Below are 24986 nucleotides of genomic sequence, written 5' to 3' on the forward strand. Positions count from 1 at the left end.
ACACAACATAAAACATAGTTGGCAATTCATGTCCCATTTGGCAACTGACAAAGTAAGAAAGAAAAACATGGAATTAGACTTTCCCACCTATTGAAGGGGTTTGAGCATGTTAAGGAGATACATGAAGAAAGGATATCTACATAAGATACTGCTATCATCAAAATATTAGAAACTTGACTTGAATGTTTTTCTATTGGGACAGCTCCTTTATAAAAGTTGCTGAGGATTCTTTTCATGCTAAGGACAAGTTACTGTCTGATTGAGCTGAATCTTCAAAACTTCAAGCCAACCATTAAAAAACAATTGGGAGGGAGGAGTCAGGTGGGGGAGAACAGGGAATGCTTCCTTTGGGCATGGAACCCACACACAGAATTTTCCCCTCTTCATTTGTCATGTTATTTTCCACATTTGTTGTGCAATAACAGCAATTATTATGTGTGCAAACACGATTTAAGTGCATGTAGTGAAAGGATCTCAAAGTGAAAATATATCCTTCTTAAGGTAAGGCATAAAGCAAAGGCTGAATTCCACACTCAGACTTTGATTTCTTCTTCTGAATTGCAAGATTCAGTTTTCAGTTTTTCCTATGATCATAAAAATTATGAGATGGAAAAGGAAGAATGTGTCACACTACAAACAAATTGAAATTCAGTTGCTTTCCTTAGATCTTTCTATTAAAAACTGCTCTTGATTGTTTCCTTCAGTACTCTTCCTTGCTTTAATTGATCAAACTTGTGGATGATATTTCTGGTATCTGAAGTATTAAACCGTTATTCTGACCAGGAATTTGTAATTAAATTCTTATGGGAACTTTCACAAACAACCGAAATACCTTCAGTTAAGCAACTACTGAGCAGATTCCCCTCTGGTTACTTTTCTTGGACATCTCTATGCTTTTCTTGCAATGTGAGAAAGATCATTTTATGTTTAATCAATGATTTATTATGAGTCACAAGGAGTTAGGTTTAATGGAAGAGGAATCACGTACTACAGCACAATCCATTGCTGCTTCCTCACACTAAATTCCTTGCTGCCTATGGAATTCACTGATGCTTTTATTGTCATGTCAGACTCTCACATTTCAAACACACCAAGAGGTTCAGATTCCTCAGTACCTCACACCATGAACTGAACAGAAACAAGTGCAGCCAGCACTAGCAGAGTGAACTTCCCCTGGCAAACTGCAAGTCATTCTCACAACAGCCCACTTCAGATAAGGAACTGTGAGACGTAAAACTGAAGGGTGAATTTTTAAGAATCAAAGCCAAAGGCCAGGTTCAACATTCCCTAGACTCGAACTCATGTTATGGGATGTTAATATAGTGAAAAAAATGCAAAATTAAGTACTAAGAAGTTGTATATATTGAAAAGCTACTCAAAGAAACCGCACAGTGAAACATGAATGTCCAAATACATCCCACACTCAGGGCTCCTGCACTCTGTAAGAAAAATTAACATCATAGGGATTGACATTTGTAAATCTTGTTTCAAATCACTCAAATTTGTTGTATAGATCCTGATTCCCATGAACAAAAACACAGTCTAAACCAAACATTTGCCTCAAAAATATTTCAGGAAATTCAGGTGCAGGATCTCGTATAAATGCATACACACATGTGAGAAACCTACCTGGTTAATAGAACATACTGTGCCTTGAAAGGGTTACTGCAGCAGCTCTAAAGAGCAGCAAACCTCCTTTGCCCCAAAACACCCCACAAAGACTTCACTTGCAACTTTACACTTGATTGTCGTGTAGTTACTAATCATCTCTTCATCACTGAGGGAAAGACCTTTCATCCAACTGTTTCCCCTTCTTCTGGGAAAATGAACCAAAAAAACTCCCAACCAATGATTTCTGTATCCATTCTTTCTTAGGCTTTCCCATTACTATTCCCAGTTTGGTTTTATCACTTTATTCAAAACCTCCCTCATTCTCCTTTCCCAGTGAGAAGAAATTTTTGACGTTTCTTCCTTTTTTCAAGGCAAACTCTGAAGCAGAGAGAATGAGAGGCATTTTTCAAGATTCTTTGGCCAGGATAAGAAGTTAGGCAGCTGCAACTTACGACATCTAGCAAGACTGCTCCACAGCCTAAGTATTTCTGGAGGTCTGCTGTACCAGCATCTGGTGCTTCCACAAAGGGGAGATGGTTTCAGTAGGAATAATTAAACTTTCCAGAAAAAAAGAATTTCTCTGTTTTCTTATGGGGGCCTTTAAGTTCTTGTAGTTATGGATATACTCATTTATTTTCTTTCAGAACTAATAAGCAACTTCACGCAAGAAGATGTGACTGGAATCCAAACTGTCTTAAAGGGGGCCGAAGTCAGCCTTGCAGTTAGTTAAAGCAAGTTCTCACAAAGTATGAGCACACAGCTTCAAGTCCTTAACCATAAACACTTGACCCCTCAAGGTGCACAGGTAGTGGGAGAGATCTTTTCTTTAGAGTGTAATGAAAATTTTCAAGTGTCACACCAACCCGCTACCTGTCCCAAAGAGCAGCAGAAGAGAGGACTGACCCTGGCCAGCAAAGCCACATCAGCAAAACCCATTTTCTTCTGACCTGTGCACGCACAGCAGAGAACCTGGGTGAGGGCAGTTAGTGCAGTCAGCTGTCAGCTTTTACAGGCTTAATTTTGCTTTTATGGGCTTACTAACCTAATGATGTATCAGAGAGGAATCTGCACAGACCTTTCCCCCAGTGTTGTTTTCCATGGCACATGTAAGACTATTCAAAGACAGCGGTGAACTCTGGATAATGAGCCTCAGGTATCTGAGACAGCACAATCCTACTGTCCTTATCTCTCTATTTCTCAGCATTGCATGAAAACTGCCCTAAGACAAGCTCTCTCTTATCAGTCACTAGAACACAGACAAAGTTAAGTAATAGTCTGTACCAGTCCCTGCCCAGGGGACAGTTATATCTGCCTCACTTCCACGCATCAACATCTAATTCTAATGATCTTTTTTGCTTCATGTAACCAAGCAGGTAAGGCAGGGAGATAGATACAGAGAACTCAGTACACACCTCACTCTCCTTTTAACTTTTTACCAGAGTTGGGTATGAGTTTACATGAGGGGGAAAAACCATATACAGTCAAAGGGAAAACTGATAAATCATGGGTGAAGAAAGCAGCCACTGCAAAGATGCCACCCCACAGCTTCTCATTAAAGATGAGCTATATGAACACAAAGGCTTTTGTCATCCCCAGGGTTATCATAACACCCTACATTTCCCTCCTCCCTCCGTCACCAGAGCATGTTCAGAATTCAAGTCACTGTCTGTTTGGATAGTTAAGCCTTTCTGATAAAATCTGATAAAACAAATATCCCCCACAGACATATACAGTTCCTAAAAATACATATCTGATGATGCTTCATCACTTTAGAGAGCAAATCCCTGCTCTCATGCGAGTGGGGACACAGAGCTGGAGGACAGCGTGATATTTCAAAGATGGAACAGGGGAAAAATAAATGAAAGCAGCTAAAGAAGCTTCACTTTTAAATCTCTTCTTTTTTCCCCCTAAAAACAAACCTCATTTTCAACAGGAAATGAGGAATCTGTAGTAAAGTTTATATCACATCTTAGTGGTACCACATTAGGGCTTCAGGAAGTTTTGTACTCACTATTTACTTTGAAGGGCTCTATAGATTTCTGAGGAATTGAGAAATGACCAATGCCTTACTGGAAAAACTGGAAAGAAGTGGAATGAGGACATGGAACATGGAAAAGCTCACAATACTATTTTCCACTCTTAGAAAGCACTTTTCTACTAAGAAACAACATTTATAAGCTGTGATGCTGTTTGACTTTTTGAGCACACCACACAGGAACCACAATGAGTCGAGTCAAATGTGTCCAGACTGCTCAGAGGGCTACTTTAAATATCATCAGCAGAATTATATTATATTATATATTCTATAAAACCCATTATTTTTTCTCTATTTGGTGTGAAGAAATGTTAATTCACAGACACATGTGTGTGCACATTTGCTGAGTAAGAGGATGTTCAAGCCAGAAATTATTTTTATAAGAAATCTCTTACAGTTATTTCATGTTTTCTTGTTTAAATTGGGATACACAGCAATTATCTTGGTACCAGACTGCTGTCGATAACATTAGCAGAAATTAATACAAATATTTGCATAAAGCAAGCTTTATTTTTCATTCATCCAACTGTAAATATCAGATACTGATAACACTGCAGATGATTGCTTAGTTATTGTCAGAGACATAATCCCAGCAATTAGCAAGGTGTATACTTAAAAAAAGAAGTCAAATATTAATATAATCGCCAATTGGTGTAACTAGAGCATAAACAAACTGTACAAAATATGGAAAATACTTGCTTATCACGGCAAAATATTTAACCAGATTTGCGAAGTGCCTTCAATATAACAAGCCCTATTAGATCTTATTAATAGAGAGAGGTGAGATTATCCAGATCAGACAAAAAGGCTCCATGGCTAAGCTGGTTTTTGCAGCGTTTGCAGTTATTGCATATAACAGAGAAATCTACATCCATTTCACTTAACCTTGTAATTGTAACTCTGTGGGAACAACTCTGCATTATCCCCACTTCCACTGAAGAGATTTCATGAACACAAGAAAGTGAGAATGCTAGCAGAACTCTGAACCCACTGCACACAGATGACTGATTTAAATATCCCTATCAGGTGTTCACCAAAAAAAAAAAAAGAAGAGAGGGAACTATAACATGTAACTATTTACTCCATTTTTAATTTGTTTTTTTATTTCATGAGGATGTTCAGGGACCTCAGAGAAAAATCTGTGTTTTACAATCTCACATAGATCCCATTTCAGAAATGCATAAACTTTCAGAGAAAGAAATTTCACTAGCAAGGCACAAAGTGATCAAGCCCACATATCCTTAATGACTGAATTTTGACACTTTTTTAGCCTTTTTTTTCTCCTCCCCTACAAAGCCTACTGTCTGTAATGTATTTGCACTATTAATAAAAAAATGTATTGCTAAAATGATTCAAACTTTTTTGAACACTCTGTAAGGATTTACACTGGATAAAGCCTCTTAGAGTAGAAAATTTTGATAAAATGCTTTTGCAATAACACCAGCATTCTTTCACAAAGATATTTAGTGAACACAGGCTATAAACTTGACACATCTTCACTTTCCTAGGATGCTTTTGAGATTGAAAACAAATAAAATTGATCAATATTCTTTAGGCACACACTAATTTTACTGTAGGAGTAACTGCACTGTCAGTTTGATGTGGTTTAGTCATCCTACTTAAACCCACAAATTTTGAGGGGACTTTATAGCCAAGACTCAAAACCAGGCTGACAGGACATATTTCAGCATCAAACCTAACTATTCCAGAGAGCTCCTTGTTTTCAAGCTAATCAGGCTGATTAAGCAAGCACCATGGCACTGAGTGACAGAACGAGGAGTTTCAGCTTTCTCAAAACAAGACTGAAATCCTTTCAATGGATTAGCCTGACCACTCATTACAGGAGCAGTTTGAGGAATGTGTAAGAATTATTTCTTTACACTCATCAAGCCTTAGCACGGAAACCACTGAAGTGTTAAGGTGAAGCTTTGCTATGCTGATTCAATGTTGGGATGAAGGACATAAACAGCTCAGCCCATGCTGTAAGATCACACCTAAAGCCTGACAAACACGACATGCACACTAACTTTGTTATTCACCACACTCCAGGTTCTGGATTGCTGGCTAAGGAGGCAGGATTTTAGTCTTCTGGCACATTATAATCTGAAAGAAACAGGTGACTCGGTATTTTGAAATTGGGATGCCAATTCTATTAATTGGTCAGGGAGAAAGAAAGAATATCTCATAGCTCACAACCAGTGCTGCTGAGAACTGCTTCTTCTCAGCCAGTCATCTAGAAATGCAGGTCTGCAGTTCCTCTGGATGCACTACACAAATCATGGCAAATGCTCTTAAAGCTCAGCTCCACAGTCTGTTATGACTAATGAGAGATAACACAACTTTTCAGATATATTTCCCCAGGTAACACACTTTTACAACCTCTCTTAACAATGACAAATGCAACTATGCTTAAAGATTTCATTACTCACAGCAGGTAAAGCACTGACTTAGAATTTATCATCACATTTACAGCTACCCAAAATGTCTTACAACTAAGTCATGTTCAAAGTATAAAACGTTACTCTGGGAAGGAAGAAATCAGGCTACAGGAGGATTCTGAAATTTTTATGCACTATGCAAGGATTGGCAGCCAGAGATCACACTGAAGTTTGGGATTTTGTGTTTTCAAACTCTTAGCAAATGGGAGACACACTGACCTCTTTTGGGCAACAGGAAACAGAACTGGCAGAATTCTTCACAGAGACTGAAGTTACTGTTTATTCTCATTATACCCAAATCTCAGTTCTGACAGATATGCCACACTGTGTGTTTACACCAGCAGAATGCACAGCCCTTGAAACAAATCAGAACCCAAACCTTTCACTGTTCTACATACAGCAAAACTGAGGTTCTGAAAAGTCTACAATGGATTAAGGCCCAAATGTCTGTTTTGACTTTTGGGCACCTTTAATTTGCTAAATCCTTGTCATGGTTTAAACCCAGCTGCCAACTCAGCCCCACATGGTTGCTCACCCTCCACCAGTGGGAGAGTGAAAGAGAGCAAACCTGTGGGCTGACACAAAGGCAGGTTAAGGGGTCGGGAAAGGATGACAGTAATAGAATTAGAATGCACATGTGCTGCAGAACGCAGGGCTCAGCACTCACTGACCCAAGCCCAGCAGCATCCCAGGCCAGCTCTGCCCCAGTTTAAACACTGGCCATGACATCACAACTGGGAAATATCCCTTTGGTCACTGGGGCCAGCTGTCCTGGCTGTGTCCCCTCCCAATCCCTGTGCCCCTGCAGCTCCTGGCTGGCAGGGCATGAGAAGCTGCAAACTCCTGGACTCACAGTAAGCCCTGCTTAGCAACCACTGAAAACATCAGTGTGTTATCGACATCATTCTCATGCTCCATCCAAAACACAGCACCGCACCAGCTACCAAGGAGGAAATTAACTGTATCCCAGCCTAGCCAGGATCAACTTCACGTCCAGCTCTGCGTTCATGTGACACTGCCCTAATATACAAATAACTGCCTTTAAAGCCAAGACACACATTATGAAAAAATGGCTCTACAAATTTGACAAAAATAGTAAAAAATCTGCCATAAGTGTGATCAGGAAAAAAAAAGATTCATAATACAACAGAATACATTAGTTTTGAAATGTTCTACTTCTGCATTAAACAGCCTTTTTTAAAAACAAAACATTTTTCACTTACGCATTGGACTAACAAATTTTGTTAAAATTTGGTCTTTACATCCATCCTTTTTGTCCTTCCACAAATCCAGAAAGATTGCTTGCAATGTAAATTTTCTAATTTCTGAAACAATTGCTACTAAAATTTGTTGATAATTGCAAAAATAATTTGCTGCTTCAGCAAAACTCCTTTTCCTTTTGTACATGCCCAAGTATGCCAATAAAAGGAGAATGAAATAACTTCAGTACAAATTTAAGTTGACATCTAATTACAAATTGCAAACTTCTCCAAGGATGACAGGGTGCTGTGGGAATCATCAGGCTACCACTTAGAAAAACAGACAAATGTTTTCAACAGGTTGAAGTGGCATATCAAATGTAATTTTAAGAGCAGAAATGTCTCTTACAGAGGAATAGTCTTTCCCTTTCCTTGGACAATAATGCTGCAGTTTAGTAATGCTGCGTTACTAAAGGAGGAGACACTTACACAGAGTTTATGTTCTCATTAACCTGATCAATCTAGTAATGCTGCGTTACTAAAGGAGGAGACACACAGAGTTTATGTTCTCATTAACCTGATCAATTTTGTACAAAACACAGATATGGATCTCAGGTTTTTCTGAAACAGACCCTACCTTTCCAGCCACAGCAATGACTTGAGGAAATCTTTCCAGCAGTAAAGAGCACAGTCTGTGTTTTACTTCTTCAGCCAAAATTTTATCCTGTGTCTGTATATATATATATATATATATGCAATATATATGAAGCACCAACGGATAACAGAATATTCCACATCAGGCTTTCAAAAAATTCAGCCTACAAGACCAAAGGAGTTCACAGTTCAATGAAGTACAGGCAAAATAAGGGAAACAAACAGGATATTTTACTATTTACAGTTTTGAAGGTTTGCCAAAACCAAAACAAAACAAAAAAATCAAAGCTCTTTTTCTTCTGTTTCTTATCTGAGTCTTTTAAGAAGAAACTGGAAGTTTTCTAAACAAACTCATGTACACTGACAGTGAATAATTCAAACAGTGTGTATTGTTGCAATGGACTGTTACTATCCATCCCAAAACAATCTATTCACAGTTCACATGCAGGCAGCATTTAAGGTGCCAGGACACCCAGTGAGCTCCACTCCCCAGGCATTCCCTTTGGTCCACGGGACACAGCTCAAGCATCTTCCACAGCAATGTTTGTTGTCAGCCACAATAATCTTTCATACACCTTTTCCCTTGTATTACTTCTCAAAGTCATTTTTTCCTTCTAGTACTTCTCAAAGTCAAATAAAAAGCACTGCTTTAAAGACTTAAATTGAATATGCTTCAGAACAGGAATACCTTATATCCAAGAATATTAACTCCCCAAAACAATAGCATGCCTTCTTTCTACCCCAAATTTAGAATGCATATACTCAAGTCACAAGGCTGATGACTCCATATCCTCACCATCTTATCCCATAATAAAATACCACAGAAGAAAGTTTGCCAAAATAAAAATGGGAATATTTATTATCTTTTCTACTAAAGCAATGCAGTTCTTTTGAGATTATACATTGGTCTTTGCAAATGTTTCTACAGCTAGATTCATACTTTTCCATTTTGTAAAAAAATCAGACACTTCATAAAAACAAAGACACAGGCTATGTCACTGAACAACTGGAAAGGATTGTAACTGTTAGTAGGGATGAGCAAAGAAAGCTCATGCTTATACTCAAACCTCTGGCATTTGTATCGTTATCACATGTTCAAGTGGGACAAATGGGGACATTTTCCTTGCACATTTCTGGGTCCACTTCCCAAGCTTTCAGCAATCAGATAGACTGGTGAATACTGAATGTGACCAGGAGAACCTAAACATTGCTCAGCAGTACCACATGCACAAGATGCAGGGGAAGGAAGAGTCAGACCCGTGCAAACAGTACAAGACAAACTGTCACAACTGGCAAACGTGCACTGGACAAAAGTTGAAGTTTATGAAAAGTTTTATTGGTTGTCATGAAAATAGTATCAGAAGCAAATAACTGTGTGTGTTTTGCAAAGTCATCTTCATTTGGCCTCCTGAGCTTTCTTGGCATTCTGTTTTTCTTTCGCCTAGGAAACAAGGGGAGATGATGTCAAGCTCTGATAAGACAAAGATCATTCTGAAGCTTTGAATGACCACTCATTACATTTCTGAATATTAAAAATATGCTGGAAAATGAAAAATTTCAATGTAAATTTAGACCCTTCAGAAGCATCCTACTACTATTTTACTAGGTTAGTATATAAAGCCTTTTACAAAAAAATACAGGTTTAAATAAATTATGCAAAAGAAACTGAGATTGGGTAACTTCTGCAGGGGAAAAGCACGATTTTAAAAGCATAATTGAAACCTTCATTTTTCATACCTCCATACCAATTTCATTTAACATAGAAAAATCTCTTCCTAATGGAAATATTTTATGTCACAAGAAAACACCACATTCAGACATACTGATTATCAAAACTGAACTCTGAAACAAACAAGATCTCAGTGGTTTAGATCTTTAAAATGAGTGGAAAGAAACCCCACAGAAGTTCCTATCAAGATATCTGCAGACAGATTCTCATAACTTATATCAATCATAAATAGTTCAAATTGACAGGAAACTGGCACTTTCCTCGTTACGATTTCAGTTAAGAAACAGATTGAGCAAGAAGAGGGGACAACTCAGAAGCAAGGCCAACAACTTTCTGTCAAAACATTAGTTAATTCTGAATCAGGCTTTTGCTTATTACCGCTTATTATTGAACTGAACAGCATCTCATTCAGTGATTTAGAATTAAGATCTGTTACCATCAGCTCACTGGTCATTTACTTGTGAAAGCAGCTTGATGGGTGTTATAAATGACTTGTGTTAACATAAAACAATTAAAACTCCACAAGCTACTGTCTTATAAACTACAGGCCTGCAAATTTACCTTCCTAAATAAATTCAGCTAAAGAATGCACTCATTAAACAATACACAGCTCTTTTTTCATTACACTGATTTGGAGATCCTTCCTCAGTGAGTACAAAATCAGGGATCCTGCCTCTGGCACTCAAGCCTAAGTGCATGCCAGCACAGAGAGCCGAGTACAGTTCAAGTACTTGACCAGTTTAAGAACCTCGCCAAAGTGGAAGACACACTTATTTATTAAAGTTTCATACAAACCTTAGCAGTAAATCAATGCTAATGTCTAGATACCTTAGAAAGGGGGGAAGCCAAGCCAGGGAATGAGCACGGGAGCAAGGAAAAGGGAGCGCTCCAACTCGAGCGCTGTGCCACGGCTGCCACCGCGCGGTCACCGCCCGCAAGAGCGGCCGCAGGGCAGCGCGCCCGACCAAAGACCTCGGCAGCACAAATGGCACGGGCTCGTCCATCTAACAGAGAAGGCAGGAAGAGTTACAGAAACATACGGTCAGCTGGAAATACTCACTTTCTCTACTAATGGTATTAACTGCTGGTGCTCTGCTAGAGTCTTTAATAATTCCATGATGAAAGGCAGGTAGTTATGTTTTCTCCTAATATTTTCAATCTAAAAATAAATTAAAAGCATTAACAATTATTACATGGCTGAACTATCTTCTAGTCCCCATCCATTTCCTTCAGATTAATTGCAAAGCTCCCACATATATATAAAAGCTGGCTTTTTCTTACAACTGTTCCAATAATTTCATCAGAAAAGCAAAAGCTACATACCTTATATCTTTTTAATTTTTGGTTCTCTTCTTCAATTAACATCTGGTATTTTGCAACTTCTGATTGTATAGAACTTAACATATTACTACTTTGATCTGTATCCATAGGCTCCTCCTTCCACAAAACAAAAATTTAAATGGATGATGTTACTCCATTTTTAAATTCTTTCTTTTTTTTTAATTAAAGCAAGTTTAGTCTCAGAAGTATTTCTGTCACAGAAAGATTCAGTTTTGTTTACAGTTATGGGAACGTTCCAGGAATTTCTGCAGTTAGTTACAAGCAGACTAGTTCAGGTACTGGGAAAAGAACAGTTCCCGCACCACAGCAAATGAGTCAAGGCAGAAAATCAAAATGACACGTTCACACTGTGCTGAGTGCTCAGCTCAGAGCTGCAGCACTGAGTGCATCCACATCTGTAGCAATCACTCCCTGCTTTTTTTAGTGTGACTCCATTTGGAGCGAGGAAGGGAAGTGAAAAATAAAGCCAACACACAGAACTATGAGAGAACTGCTTTAGCAACTTCAATTCCATGGCCTACCTCTGCCAGTTGCTGCTGTAGCTCTGCAATCCTCTGCTCATATATCATCTTCCTGTCAGACACAATAGCCATCAGGTTAAACCTTATCTCACCTTCACTGTATCTAAATGAGGAACAGAAAAACAAAACAACAAAGACGACCCACTTTCAAAACTAGTCACCAACATGACAACTCAAAAGCCCCCTCCTTGATTTCACTTTAAGGAATGCATTTCACGGAAAGAAAAGTTTAAATGGGTCTAATTAAGTTAAGTTTGCTACAGATCCAGTCTTGCCACAAAATAAAATCAGCCCGCAAACTACCTCTCTCCAATATGTAACTCCTAATAACCTTCTCTCCCCGAAATTTACTATTCCTGTTTGTGGTCACAAAACAAATACTGAAACTGTCCAAAAAAGAAAAGAAAACATGACAACAGAACTTACAGAAGACTGCAGCACATAATATTTTCTAACAAGTAATAGTAATGAGAAAGTAAAAACTATTGGAGACTTCTCCACACAGTGGAGTGTCTAATTCAACAATTAGACTAGCAGGCCTTTTGGAGGTTAAATTCTCCAAAAGCAACTTGGTAGTCCTGTTTTGCTTATCAAAAAAAAAAAAGTCCTCAAGCAAAAACTTGGAGCTGTTTTCTAAAAATGGCATAAAATCAACTTTATTTCTAACAAATTTGGGACTGCAGTTTGGAACCAGAATTAAGAAGTAGGAAAGTTCCATAGTATGTTTTTCTAGCTTAAATTTCCAAGACAAGCCACATACCTAAGAAAAACTTGTTGTTATCTCTAAATACCAGCTGTATGGAGAGAATGACTATCTAGTGCTTTTAAGTGCATAGGCAAATGTTATTCATGGTCATGACACTCTTAGCTTTCACTCCCAAAGACCCACAGCTGTGTAACAGAGAAAACAATCTTCTTTTCCAGGGCACTTGTAGGATCTCTCTTCACTACACAGACACCCACTTGGATTAATTATGCAGCAGCCCAGTGCATTTGAGATTTATCTATCATCTGCTTCATGCCGGACAACAGGTTCTCAAGTCACACAGTGATATGCATAAAAAAATGACATGTAAGAGTGATTGCTTAGAAATTCAGCTGAAATCTTTTAACTGAGGGAAATTAGGACTATGGAATTTGAAGCATAGGTAAGGTGCTATATTTTAAAGGCATCACGACCATTTACTTTTGTATGCGCTTCTCTATGACGGGCCGCACTGCACTTATCCAGTCATCCTGATTGCATGCACCTGGGGAAAAAGCAGGAAAAAACTCATCATCTTTGCAAAATTCAACAGAGGAAAAAATTCAGCATCTTTGCAAAATGTATTGCAAAGCCGACTCGTATAATTCAGCCTTATGCAGCAACTTCAGAGTATGTAACAAGTATTTCTTTAGCTACTGAGGTCTGAAATTACTCAGGTGGCTTTTTCAGGAGGTGGAAGATATTTTATTAATAACAATATTTAGATAATGCAGTGGCCAAAGCAATGGAACAAAGCTAAATTTTAAGGGCATAAGCATCTAACATTTGTTTTGTTGATAACAAGAAATTATGGGGCGGGGGAAAGTATGTTATGTAAGGTTTTTATGACACAAGGGAAATTAGTTGGTATGACAACATTGAAGTAAACAGCAAAGGAAATCACTATGGACAGGTACAGCTGTTTAATATTAACTCTTGATTTTGTCTGTGTAGATGCAATACAACGCTAAAAAGTCAGGCAGAAAGAAAAACTATAAAAGGATATATGATAGAGAACTTGATTCCAAGATATATGAGAGAATACCTACAGGTGATTTCCTAAGCTGGAAATGCCTCTTTTGCAATTTTGAGATCTAAAAATTTTCTAAATTTAAAGTAAATTTAGAGACTCATGATCTTGTGACCATAGAAATGATGGTACTGTTAGGTCTGCAAACTGTACAGGATCTCCAGACAGACTGAAGACAAGATTAAGGAGCAACCCACTGCTCAGCCTAAACATAAATAAAATTGTCAACAACACTGGGAAAACACTCTAGGAATGGAGTGTGGAACATGTTGTTGTTGACAATGTATGAGACTCTGAAGTACAGACACGATAGGCACTGCAGAGCTTTTCAAGACACAACAGGGCACACATATCTCAAGAAAGATTACAAAACATGAGCCAGTCTTACAGAGAATAAAGCAATTTTCTTTTAAACCATTAGGAAAACACTTGCTGTCTAAGAAGAAAGAGGGCAGTGAGTAAACACAAGCCACATAATGTAAAAAAAGTATCTGGAGTCGGCTGTATACATTCTCCCTTTATGTAAACTTCTCACTTGCAACAGAACTACCAAGGTTTTGGAAGGGATTGCAGGACCTGATCATTTGGTTACTGAATGAAAAGAGAGAGCACCAGAGACATGGAGGAAGCAGGGAGAAAACTGTATTTTCAAACCAACAAAACTGAAACAATACAAATGACTGCAAGGAAGTACAAGCCTACAGCACATTCAGAAAACTCCCTAGATATTCCTTATTTTAATAAATAACTTGCTTTGAGCCTATAACATATGACCAATTTGTTGCAAAAAGCTATGGTTAAAATGAAGGATGTTCAGAAAAAATGTAAAATGTTACCTAAATCAATTGGTCCTTCCCTTAAGCCATCTAGCTCATAGAGCCTCCCATTAACAGGAACATAGCTTACAAAGTGAAAGGCATCTTCTTCCTTTGCTGAAGACTTTGCATCAAACTCAAACATCTGTTGTCTGCAAAGAAAATTTAAAAACCCCTGAGATTAAAAAGGATTTGCTCAAATTTTGGCCAGATTTAAAACATATGTTACCTGGCAAAACTGTTGTGGACTTGCCGAATCACTTCTGAGTTGCTCAGTGCCAAACCTTTCATCTGAAAGGAAGTAACAAAACACCTGTAAACCACCAGAGCTGTAACACTGGGACACTCAAAATGCAGAAAACAGTGGGCACTCACCGCAGCATCAAAGCTTTGGGAAAATTCTTTAAATTCTGACAAGGTCTCTCCTAGGTGAATGTCTTGATGAGCACAGTTTAACAGCACACTTACTATGGCTTGAGTTGCACAGGCATTATTTATGACCTAGAAAAAAGCATGGAGAATTTGGTCAGCAGTGGTGATAAAAGTTCACTCCAAACTGGGTTTGTTTTTGTTACAAACACTTCCTGTGCTGATTCACATTAGAGCTGCACTCTAACCCACACTGGATTTGCTGCCTGGGTAGCTACAGAAAAGCCTTTGCTGTAATAAAATCAGCTCTGCATGGCTGTCATATACAATTCATTGATAAAACTCGTATTTCACAGCTGTCCTCAGAAACTGTCATTCCACTGTCTGAAGTGATTAATAAAAGGCATAGAAGAAAGGCAAAAATCCTTGGATCTCTGTGGAAAAACTCACAGTAATATTCAAAGCAAGCTGCCCAAATAGGGTTATTTTAACTATGGCCTTAAAAAAAAGTCAACTCTCCCAAGAAAATTCCTTCAAATAATCAATCTCCTACTAGGAGTAGGAGGTCAAAAAATTTAATTTGAAGCAATAAAGCACATTATGGACCATAGAATTTTTATTAGAAGGTTTTATTGGACAAAAAATTTCAAATATTCGAGGGATAAACTAATAAAACTTCAAAGTGTTCCAAGATGTAGAGATTGTTTAAGTGATGATTCGCTGAATAATGTAATTGTTTCTTTACTTGCAATATACCTATCCTTTTCAAGTCAATGTTTAAGTCACTAGTTTGACACTGTTACACTTCAGTATTAAATACTCCACTTTTAGAAAATATAAGCAACGCCCTTCATATTAAAGCCATGTCTTTAATGTTGTTTACTAATAACCAAACTAAAACACTGTATTTAAAGAAAGAGGCTACAAGGATTATTAAATATAATTTGAGATTTAACTAAAGGCACTGTAATCAAATTGTATGAGGCCATAATACAAGAAAGACTTTATATTAGCAGTTTTTTCTCAGTGAGCTATAGGTTAGGAAAAAGTAATGTATCATTAGTCTTTGAGACTATTTTGCAGTTGAAAATGCTACTTAAACCTTAAAGCTTCCAGAGAGGATGTGAATTTTGTAAAAAAAAATGAAAATTAGTTCAGGGCTGTGAATGTGAAACCACTTCCAACAAGAAAGGAGAAAGAAAAAAAAAAAAAAGAGAAAACCCAAGCAACCTGTTCCACAATCAAGGCTAGCCCTAACAAAGGAAAACCTAGTATGTTAATACTAAAGGCCACATCATAAATTTATTTTCTATGCTTCAGGGTGTTCTCAGTTCAGATTATGTCTGGATGCAGATGATAAAGAAATAATAGAGCACTTCTTAATTTAAGAAAAATACAATCTAGTTGACTTAAATGGTAATCAAGGGAGTCAACTACACATGCAGAACAGATTACAGCAATCAAAACTCAAATTAAACCAACTGCAGGTACACAAGCTAAGGGCTAGAACACGCACAGCTGCAAAATAAAGGACATACAAGGGAAATCCATCAAGGGCACTGAAATAACGAACCTGCAGCAGAAAAATTCAAACCTCCAGACTTGCAGAATGGCATAATTTGAATTACACTTGACATAGGAAGAAGAACTAAAGATTCTCTGAGATACAACTAAAGAATGTTATCAGAGACAGTTGTAAAGTAGTGCTAGGATGAAAGCAGGGAAATCCCAAGTGGATCAGAGTGCATGAAGCTGATGCAGCATAATTAAGCTGACAGAGAAGCAAAAGAAGGTAGGGACACCTGTGCTGACAAGCTGTTGGAACAGTGCTGGTACAATGAAGGCAGGGTCATCACTACAGCAAGCTGTATTTGTTAAATGATAATTAATACAGAGGGACAGGACTAAACGGCAACTACTTTTGCTGAAAAATCAAGATGGAACAATCAGTTGATCTCTTTAGAGACAACTCAATAATGGCGTCAAAACAAGGAAGGGAAATTCACAGAGATTTTGTGCCTAGAGGGAAGATCAACACTGAAACTGCTGAATAGCAAGTTACAGAAGCTTTAAACAGGAAATAAAATCAGAGGAAAAATTAGACTTGGCAGAGAATTAATGGGCTCATCAAATATTGGCCTTTAAGCCTATTTTGTATTCCAACTACAGTATGAGATAAGTCTGATGAAGTCTATAGGGACCAAGCTGAACAATGTCTGACTGGTAGAAAACAATATGCAAAAGATGCAGCTCTGGGGGCAGTGGCCTCTAGCTGTTGAAATGAAAATACATTACAGAACTCAAGAACTTCAGTCAGTGAGAGGCAGGAGGTAAGCAAAAGGCAGCAATAATTGTCCTGTAGCAGAAGAGTAGAAGGAAATGCAGGTGGTATGCATGAAAATCCAGTGTGTTCCTGGATGCAGTAGATGACACAGGAGAACTAAGATGGAACAAGGGAATATCCAGCTAGTGGTAGCTCACAGGCAGGGTGAAGAGGGCAGGCTGAGGATGTGATTGCAGGACCAAATGTGGACAAGTGCCAGGTTTATTTGTCACACAGACACAATGCCATCAGTGCACACAGCACTGCTCCATACACAATCTAGAGAATCCTTCAGGATACCCATCTCTCTAATTTTCAGAGTATCTCTTACTTAAGATGCCTCAGCATTAGCAGAAAACCTTTTCTGCATTCAGATAACATGATAATAAACGCAGGTTGTTCCGAAAAGATTTTTATTTGGACTTGAGGATTAAGAGGATTGTCTGTATTTGTCCAGAAATATCAACATTTGCCTGGATATTTCTGTCCAGGAAGTCTTGGTCAGATATTAGATTGATCAATACTCAAGACTCCAACTTAAAGCAGAGACCCACAGTTAAAAGATTTTGTAGGCAGAAGTTCAAGGTGTATTTAATAACATTTGAAAGAAAATTATACACACAGAAATGTATCAAGAGAAGGTTAGCCCTTCCCCAAGTGAAGCTCAGCTTAAAACAAACCAAGGAACCACTTGATTGGGCTACTCTCGAAGTAAGATGCATTACTTCCTAAGCATGCACCTTTCTCTAGGGATCCAGTCTGACTTTCTGGATCAACTTTAGGTAGAAGCTCTTTAAATTCCTGACTCACATCTTCCACCTGATGGATTATGTATTTTGCTTTTCAAAAAAGCTGTGGACAAGCCTGTGCTGCAATTGGTAGTATAACCAGCAAATCCCTAGGCTTCACTTACTAAACATCCCAACATTACAGAACAGTTGGTTTAAAGGAGCTCAATGTGAAAAATTCAGCATTAGCACAAAGTTCCACAACTTATTCTTGTTTAGAAACCCTACATAATTTTTTTTCCATTTTAATTTTGTTGGAGTAAAGACATAATTTTTCTACAGCCATATTTAGTTAATGAAAATCTCTTCCTGATTTGTTTCATGTCTTGAAGTTGTACTTCTTGTAAGTTATCTGTTATCCCAAACTTAGCTCTAACACAGATATCTGGTCTATCTTAATGTTACCAAATCTGCAAGAGTCAAAAATTTTGAGTTTGAAATCAATTAAGTATTGGAAATGTAAAAATACATATGCTTCCATTAGTGCCATAAACAGACCAGTGTTTTGTTATTAACAGTATCATTTATAAGATACTCCTTCTGAAGGTATTCCCAATTAATGAAGTTAATGTTCTGTCACAACAATGCAAAATAAAATAAATACATGGCATCTAAGAAAGGCAGGATACCAATACTTCTGTACTAAAAGCTGAAGCATTTATTAAACTCAAAAAAAAAGTAGTTTCAGGTCTAACAACGGCATTCTTTTTTGTCCAGAGACACTTCTGCAGTGCTCAGCAGAGAATGCAGCTCCTCCAAACATTGTGGCAGGGAGCTGAATACATTGAGTAGGTGTAATCATGTATCCACTGTGACTTAAGCAACACAGAAATCAGGAATTCAGAGTTAAGGCTGAAATTGTATCCTTAACTCACCTCATTGTGCCTAGGTATCCTAGCTCAAAGGGTATGTAAGATCATCCAGAGTTCTGTGGCCTCAAATAGAGGACCAAACCATACCTAGGCATAACAGGGAGGCCAAATTTTAACATGAGTGCACATAAAAGTGACCATTAAAAAAAATCCTTTAATATGCATGCATACCAGACAGACTTCAAAATTCAACCCCCCAGCATACTTGTGATTTAACGTGGAACAAGATCTAGTTGCCATTTCGAATTCACCTACAACATCACTATGGAAGTGGAAATGAGGAAAATGTGAGCATGCACAAGCTTCTTACCAAAACTGAGTTTCCTAATGCAATTTTAAAGATGTTTTACTAGACAGTTTGAGAGCTGTAGCCTTTCACCTCTAACTAAAGTTCCCCACAATGAAACAATTTTTAAGATTGAACACATAATAATATTGAACAGAAACAATTTATTTCCTATACTCAATTGTTGTTACATATTAACAGTAACCTTGTCTTGCTCACCCAGGAGGCAGGAGGAGACTTGAAAACATGTCTGCACTAATACCAATTGTACCAAATGTCTTTAGATGGGAACATTTAAAAGAAGAAAATATGTGAGAAAGAAAAGAGAGACAAAGAATTGTTGAGATTTTGCAGGCTCCAGTGTCATGACAGTTTTGAAGATACGGATCAACAGATCAATAACCTTAAATGTCATAAAAATTGCCCTAACCAACCTATTTGTTCTGGGATTCCAGCCTACAAATGAACATAATGTAATTTTACATCATCACTTCTGTAATGAAGAAAAAAGTCTTCCGGAAAGACCCTCAAAATCAGCATAAAATCTGGAATAAAACATACAGAGGAAATAAAAAATACATGTGAACCCAGTTGCACAACGGTTGGGAGGACTTGCTCTTTCACAATACAAATATTCAATACGAATGCTCATCTCACTTTGTGCTCCTGGGTGACTCAGAAGGATTCAGAGTGTGGTTTTGAGAAATGCAGTAACTTCAGCACTACCATAAAGAACCCCCTGTTCTCTCTCACCTGTTGCCAGCTTTGTCCTGTATAGACTCGCTAAACAGACACATCTCAAAGTACAGCACAGATCAGCCCAGAAAAAGTGCACAGGAAACTGCTGGGGGATGAGCTGCACTGGCTCACAGAAGCTCACTGCACCCTGCTCTCATCAGCAGCAAATCATAAGATCAGACACCTACTCAAGGAAACACTACAAGTCCTCAAAACATTGCTTGTCAAGTTGGATCTCTAACCCAGGCTAACTTTCCTCAGTGTGAAAGTCACCAGAGCTAAACTGGTATTAAACAGATTCCTCCAAAATACCCAAAGCAGTTTCTTTCTGTTGACTTTTAATAATAACTTCTCTGTACCTATTTCCAGTTGTTCAGTCACAATAGCTCAGTCCAGGCAAAACTGAACTGATATGAAGCACAAGCACATACATGTCTACAAGGAATGTTTGGGTTTTGCAAAGCCACTGCACTTGACTGACAGATAACGCCAAAACATGAAAGATACTAACTCTGAACTTTTTGCAAATGACTTTTGAAACATCTATTCCACGCCATCAAGTGGCATAACCAGGCAGAATTATTTTTCTAGAACATTTCTAGAAATTGCTTTCCATACTAAAATTAAGAGTCACTCTAGCACACTCTCTTTAAAGGCAGCAGGTGAATGAAAGGGACAATTAGAAAGGAGGTTTCAGCTTAAGAACATATTAAAATATGAGTGTTTCAAAGAAAACTATTAAATAGACTTCTCACTGCTAGCCTTTAATTTTGTGGGGTTTGTTATCAAATCTAACATTATCCAAATTTTGTGATGTACATTCTGCAATCTCATCTTAAAGCTCAAGAAAGATCCTCTTAGTTATTGACTTTAAACACAGTGTCAAGGTTCAAAGAAGGGAAGAGGGGGCGGAAGAGGCAAAAGAACTGGAGCAGGCAGACAAATGCTTTGAAACTTTTCAGCATTAACAAGAACAACAACTCTAGGAGAACTCCAGCTACACTCAGGAAACAAGATGGAATCAATCCCTTGAGTGAGGGAAAATTTACCTTCACTTTAAAACAAAAAAAAAACACCCTCCAAAAAAATCCCTCTCTAGATTCTGATCAGAGTAATTTCCTCCCACCATGTAACCACCTTTTGAAAGTTTTATCAAGGGTTTTCCCTGAGTTCTTTGCCTCATGGCTGTTCTGTAGCTACAGCCCATGGCCACTAACAGTAAGTTTGGTGAGGCAGAGATCACAACCTAAACCAGTGCCTATGAGAGCTATCAAGCTATAAAGACCATTAGCAAACTGCTGCTGATCATTGTATCATAAAAATGGTGGGCAGTGTGTGGCAGGACTCAAGAGCTGCAACAGGGGAAGAATGAAGAGAATCAGCATTAAAAAAGCTGATCCACAACAGCATGAAACAGGAAGGTGATTATTAAAGGAATAAACCAGCAGGTAAAGAGTGGCCAGGACAGCTATTTGCATTGTTTTCCCTATTTCTATACTTTTACCTGGAAGTGCGTGGAGATTTTTTCATATTCTGAAATTTACATTCAAAACACTTCTGCATTTGTGGTGTGAAATAAAACAACAAAAAACCCAAACAAAAAAAAAAAAGCCCCCCAAAATACCCCACCCTAAACACCCCAACAACTAGACTATGTAAGTTCACAGAAATCCTAATAATTTTCCCTTTGATATCAATGTTTTGTAATTAACACCTGTAGGGTTACAGTTCCTGTTTAGACTATTACATTTATCAGTGTTTTGGAAGCAGGGCTCAGAAACAACCTAAAAACATTGTTAAATACTCCCTACTTTCATTCTGGTCACTTTCTCTTGTTTTTCTTGCTTGCAAACAACACACACAGCAGTCTGCTAACTCTAAAACAGAATTTCAGTACTACCCTGTGTTTAATAAAACACAATAGATTACCTCAGCAAAACCAATTTTTCCTATTATTTCTAATTTAAGTTCACCTTTTTGATTTGAATGCTTAAAACTTGCATGCCAAAATGGTCTGCAAACCCTTAAAGGAAAGCATTATCCTACATATACTGCTCCAGCTTCAGAGCATTTGAGAAAAACAAGAAATAAGAACAGAACCAAAATAAATTTCTTCCAAGAAGTTGTTGAAAGTGGTTTCAAAAGAAGTAATTTGCTCATTCTGCTGGGAACATTTACCAAAACACTATTTACTGCACAGAAGACTGAGTTACTCTATGCGTGAGGGCTGACAAATAAATAAGAGCTTCACTCTTCCATGGCTGCTATTTTTGTCTGACTTGACAGATCAAACTGATTTGCTTTGTTAATCACCTTTCAATACACAGCACCTACTCTCAGAATTTGTTGAAGCTATTTCACCTTGCAAAATGCCAATTTCTGTACATATTAACAAAAAATAGGGTTTTTTTTTGGTATTAAAAGCTGTGCTTCATGACACATCTAAAACAATTACTGAACTTGTCATACCTGCTTAGCAAAAAATATTGTATCCAGTCTGGAATCCTGGACAACAGAACCTGCTGGCTCCTCTCCAGGCTGCCACTTGAAGAGAAAAATCAGCCCATGTACTGGCCTGAAAAACAAAATTTATATGAAAAAGGTCACCTGTACTGATGAAAAATACCAAAATCACCTGTACTGTAGTTTACCTGTACGCTGGTATGGTAATTCTGTTAGTTCTTTCTAAACATCAGGAACTTGCACTGAAATTTTCAGATGTGCTCTTTCAATTAGGCAGAAGACAATTCAGGCTTCTTTCCGTAAGTGCTAAACAATCCCAATCTGAATTATCATTTAGCCGGTAATTTTCAAAAGTCAGGACCAGTTTTCCTGGTTACTGCAACTTTTACAGTTGCAGAATTCTCATTTCAATTGGTTAGTGACAAACAGCTGTCAAAGCATTTGTCAATCATATACAAGAGCAGGAGCTAAAGTTTTGGTAATCCTTCTAGACACAGAAGGAATATCCGAAGAGGAGCTCTCCTGAAACTTCATGCTTTGAGTTATCTCACCAACAAGTGAGAGAACCCCAGTTTTCTCTTCCAGTAAAAATGTGTCTTGTTTTTCATACTGCATGTCTTGAATAGTGAACAGCTTTTATTACATGTTGCACTGTATTCAGTATGCCCAGAACACAAAAATTTATCAGTAAGGGAAATAGTTCTTACCAAACCTACAGTTACAGTAAGACAAAAACTTATTCATCAGCTTAAATCTAAAGGTCATCATCACAAAAGGTTTCTCTACAAAAGGCAAACATACACCTGTACTGCATAAGAAACTTTTCCTAAGCTCTGACCAGAAGTCTGAGATGCATTTTTTCAAATTCTCTCAGTGGACCTGCTGTTTAAAAAAACCAAGCTGTTCCTATATTGTTTCACTCCCAGTGTTTATACACTGTGTAAAATATTGCAGGTGTAAATGGGAAGGGAGGAAGGAAGCTGGCCATCTCCCAGGACATGCAAAGCTGTCACTTAATGACAAACAGGTAAACGTTCTGATGGTGCAGACAGCAAATAAACCCCTTCCTAGGCAACATTTCTGCCATTCAGGTGTTGCTTGCCAAGCATCTTCAGTCAAAAATTCTAGAAGTACATCATCTGTACCAACTGCTGCATCTTTTGAAAGATTAATCCAACAAACATAGGATATTTGCACAAGATACAGGAGTATGGTCCAGGTTAAATTACATTTTCCTCTTAAAATCCTGTATGTGAACATGGATAACAACACATCACGGACAAAATGTTAGAACAATTAATGTTGCTTAATGAGGGCAGAATCGTTCCACATGGCACCAGTCATTGTCAGTTATAAAAGGCCTATTTGCCTTCACATACATATGGAAGTGGTTCTGCAGGAAAAACGAGTTACAAAAGTATCTAAGTACAGGAAAATAATTTAAGACAACAGAGGCAACATCATGTGATGTGAGGAAGAAGGGAGATAAATCAAGGAACAGAAATTCGCCCAAGAATTTGTTAAAAGATATAATGCAAGCTAATGGCAAAACGCATTAGGAATCTATTTCCACATTCTAGCTACTATCAGCATCTCTTTCAAAACCTAATTAAGCTAGATTAAGTACCAAAGCATTAATAAAAGGCAATTTAACTGCCAGGTATTAAATTTAATCAAAATCCTACTGAACTTCTGTGGAAACTAAAGGAAAAAACACAAACACAAAATGCCGCAAACAAAAAATCCACCAAAAATACACCTGAGTTTAGTACACATTCTTTCAGGGACATCAGATGAATGTGAATAAAAAACATGTGCCTTACTTCAATTTTTCAAAGTTCTCTGGCTCCAAACTCCATATTTCTTCAACTTGTGCTCCTCTACAGCCTGAAATAAGGAAACACACAGGTCTCTCCAACTAACCCATTTAAAAAGGGACGCAGCCAGTCAAGACACAAAGACATTATGTAATGTTTGTAACTTTTATGTCCAGGCTATGGAAAAGTCTATCTATGGGCTTTAACACACCTTGATTAAAAAACCCAAAACAAGACAGGTAAAGAGAAATTATTTCAGGAATTTCTGAACGTGTGTATGGTGATGCTGTCTTTACAACACAGTTGCATTTTAAAAAAGAAGCAGAGGAGATTAAAATATCTCTGGTCACTCCATGTCCTTTGCTTAACTGAAAACAATACTGTTTTTAAAGGCATTATCAGCAAGTCCAAAGCAGAACTTTAAACAGCTATCTCCAGACAAAGACCCATGGTAGTAGACCAAAAATGCTGTACATTCAAGCAAGGTATTTGCATAATACAGAGACTAAAAGGTTAAAATATTTAGTATGTGCAAGTTTCATTTATTAGTTAAATAAAAACATCAAAGAAGCCTGTCTGGACTTCATTTCTGAGAAAAAGACATGACAGAAACTATAAATCAATGAAACCTAGAGTAAAATAATGTTGGCTCTTTGGCTGAAATCCTGTGTAGATTTCTCTGTTGTAATAACCATGTACTCAAAGTTTCACCAAAGATTTTAAACGCATTTCAACACAAAATTTAATATTCTAGAAGGTCAGGCAGCCACTTGAAGGCTATCCAGCCACTGCCAAGCCCCACGGCTCAGCCTGGGGACAGCCCTTTCCCAGGACGTCTTCGCTCCCGGGGCTCTGTAACCTGAACACTTTCCCACCCTTAAGTCTTAAGCTGCGCCAGGGAAGTTTAGATTGGACATTCGGAGGAATTTTTTCTTAGGGGTGATTAGACACTGGAATGGGCTGCCCAGGGAGGTGGTGGAGTCACCGCGCCTGGAGGTGCTTAAGGAAAGACTGGAGGTGGCATTCAGTGCCATGGTCTGGTTGGCAAGATGGCATTGGGTCACACAGGCTGGACTCGCTCATCTCGGAGGTCTTTTCCAACCTAACTGATTCTGTGATCGCCCCGCGCCGCCCGCACTGCCGGCGCTATCCCCGCACGCAGGGCGCACCATGGTTCCACCAGTGGAGCGAAGGAGCCGCCGAGCGCAGCGC

The 24986-nt window shown here is 38.1% G+C and overlaps 1 protein-coding gene across 1 annotated transcript; it reads right to left on the reverse strand.

Annotated features, from left to right (window-relative positions):
* Nucleotides 1-8768: 8768 nt before the first annotated feature.
* On the reverse strand, nt 8769-23875 carry UCHL5 (ubiquitin C-terminal hydrolase L5). Its single transcript, XM_017729696.1, has 10 exons — nt 23781-23875; nt 21964-22069; nt 14494-14619; nt 14348-14409; nt 14140-14270; nt 12715-12778; nt 11529-11631; nt 10990-11103; nt 10727-10825; nt 8769-9378 (listed from the first exon to the last, which is right to left on the reverse strand). Exons 4-10 carry the CDS (start codon nt 14407-14409, stop codon nt 9334-9336), a joined length of 618 nt encoding a protein of 205 aa, XP_017585185.1. The 5' UTR covers nt 14494-14619; nt 21964-22069; nt 23781-23875; the 3' UTR covers nt 8769-9333.
* Between the last annotated feature and the right edge of the window lie 1111 nt (nt 23876-24986).

This window comes from Corvus brachyrhynchos, unplaced genomic scaffold (genome assembly GCF_000691975.1).
Source record: "Corvus brachyrhynchos isolate BGI_N302 unplaced genomic scaffold, ASM69197v1 scaffold101, whole genome shotgun sequence".
NCBI classification, from domain to species: domain Eukaryota; kingdom Metazoa; phylum Chordata; class Aves; order Passeriformes; family Corvidae; genus Corvus; species Corvus brachyrhynchos.

What these genes read in the sequence shown, in the direction of transcription:
- UCHL5 (XM_017729696.1), bottom strand. Translation starts at nt 14,409, where the DNA reads ATGAAAGGTTTGGCACTGAGCAACTCAGAAGTGATTCGGCAAGTCCAC. An exon ending in AAAAATTAAAAAGATATAAG is followed by an intron (nt 10,826 to 10,989) that starts GTATGTAGCTTT and finishes ATTTATTTTTAG; the next exon opens with ATTGAAAATATTAGGAGAAA. An exon ending in TAATACCATTAGTAGAGAAA is followed by an intron (nt 9,379 to 10,726) that starts GTGAGTATTTCC and finishes CTTGTTTCCTAG; the next exon opens with GCGAAAGAAAAACAGAATGC.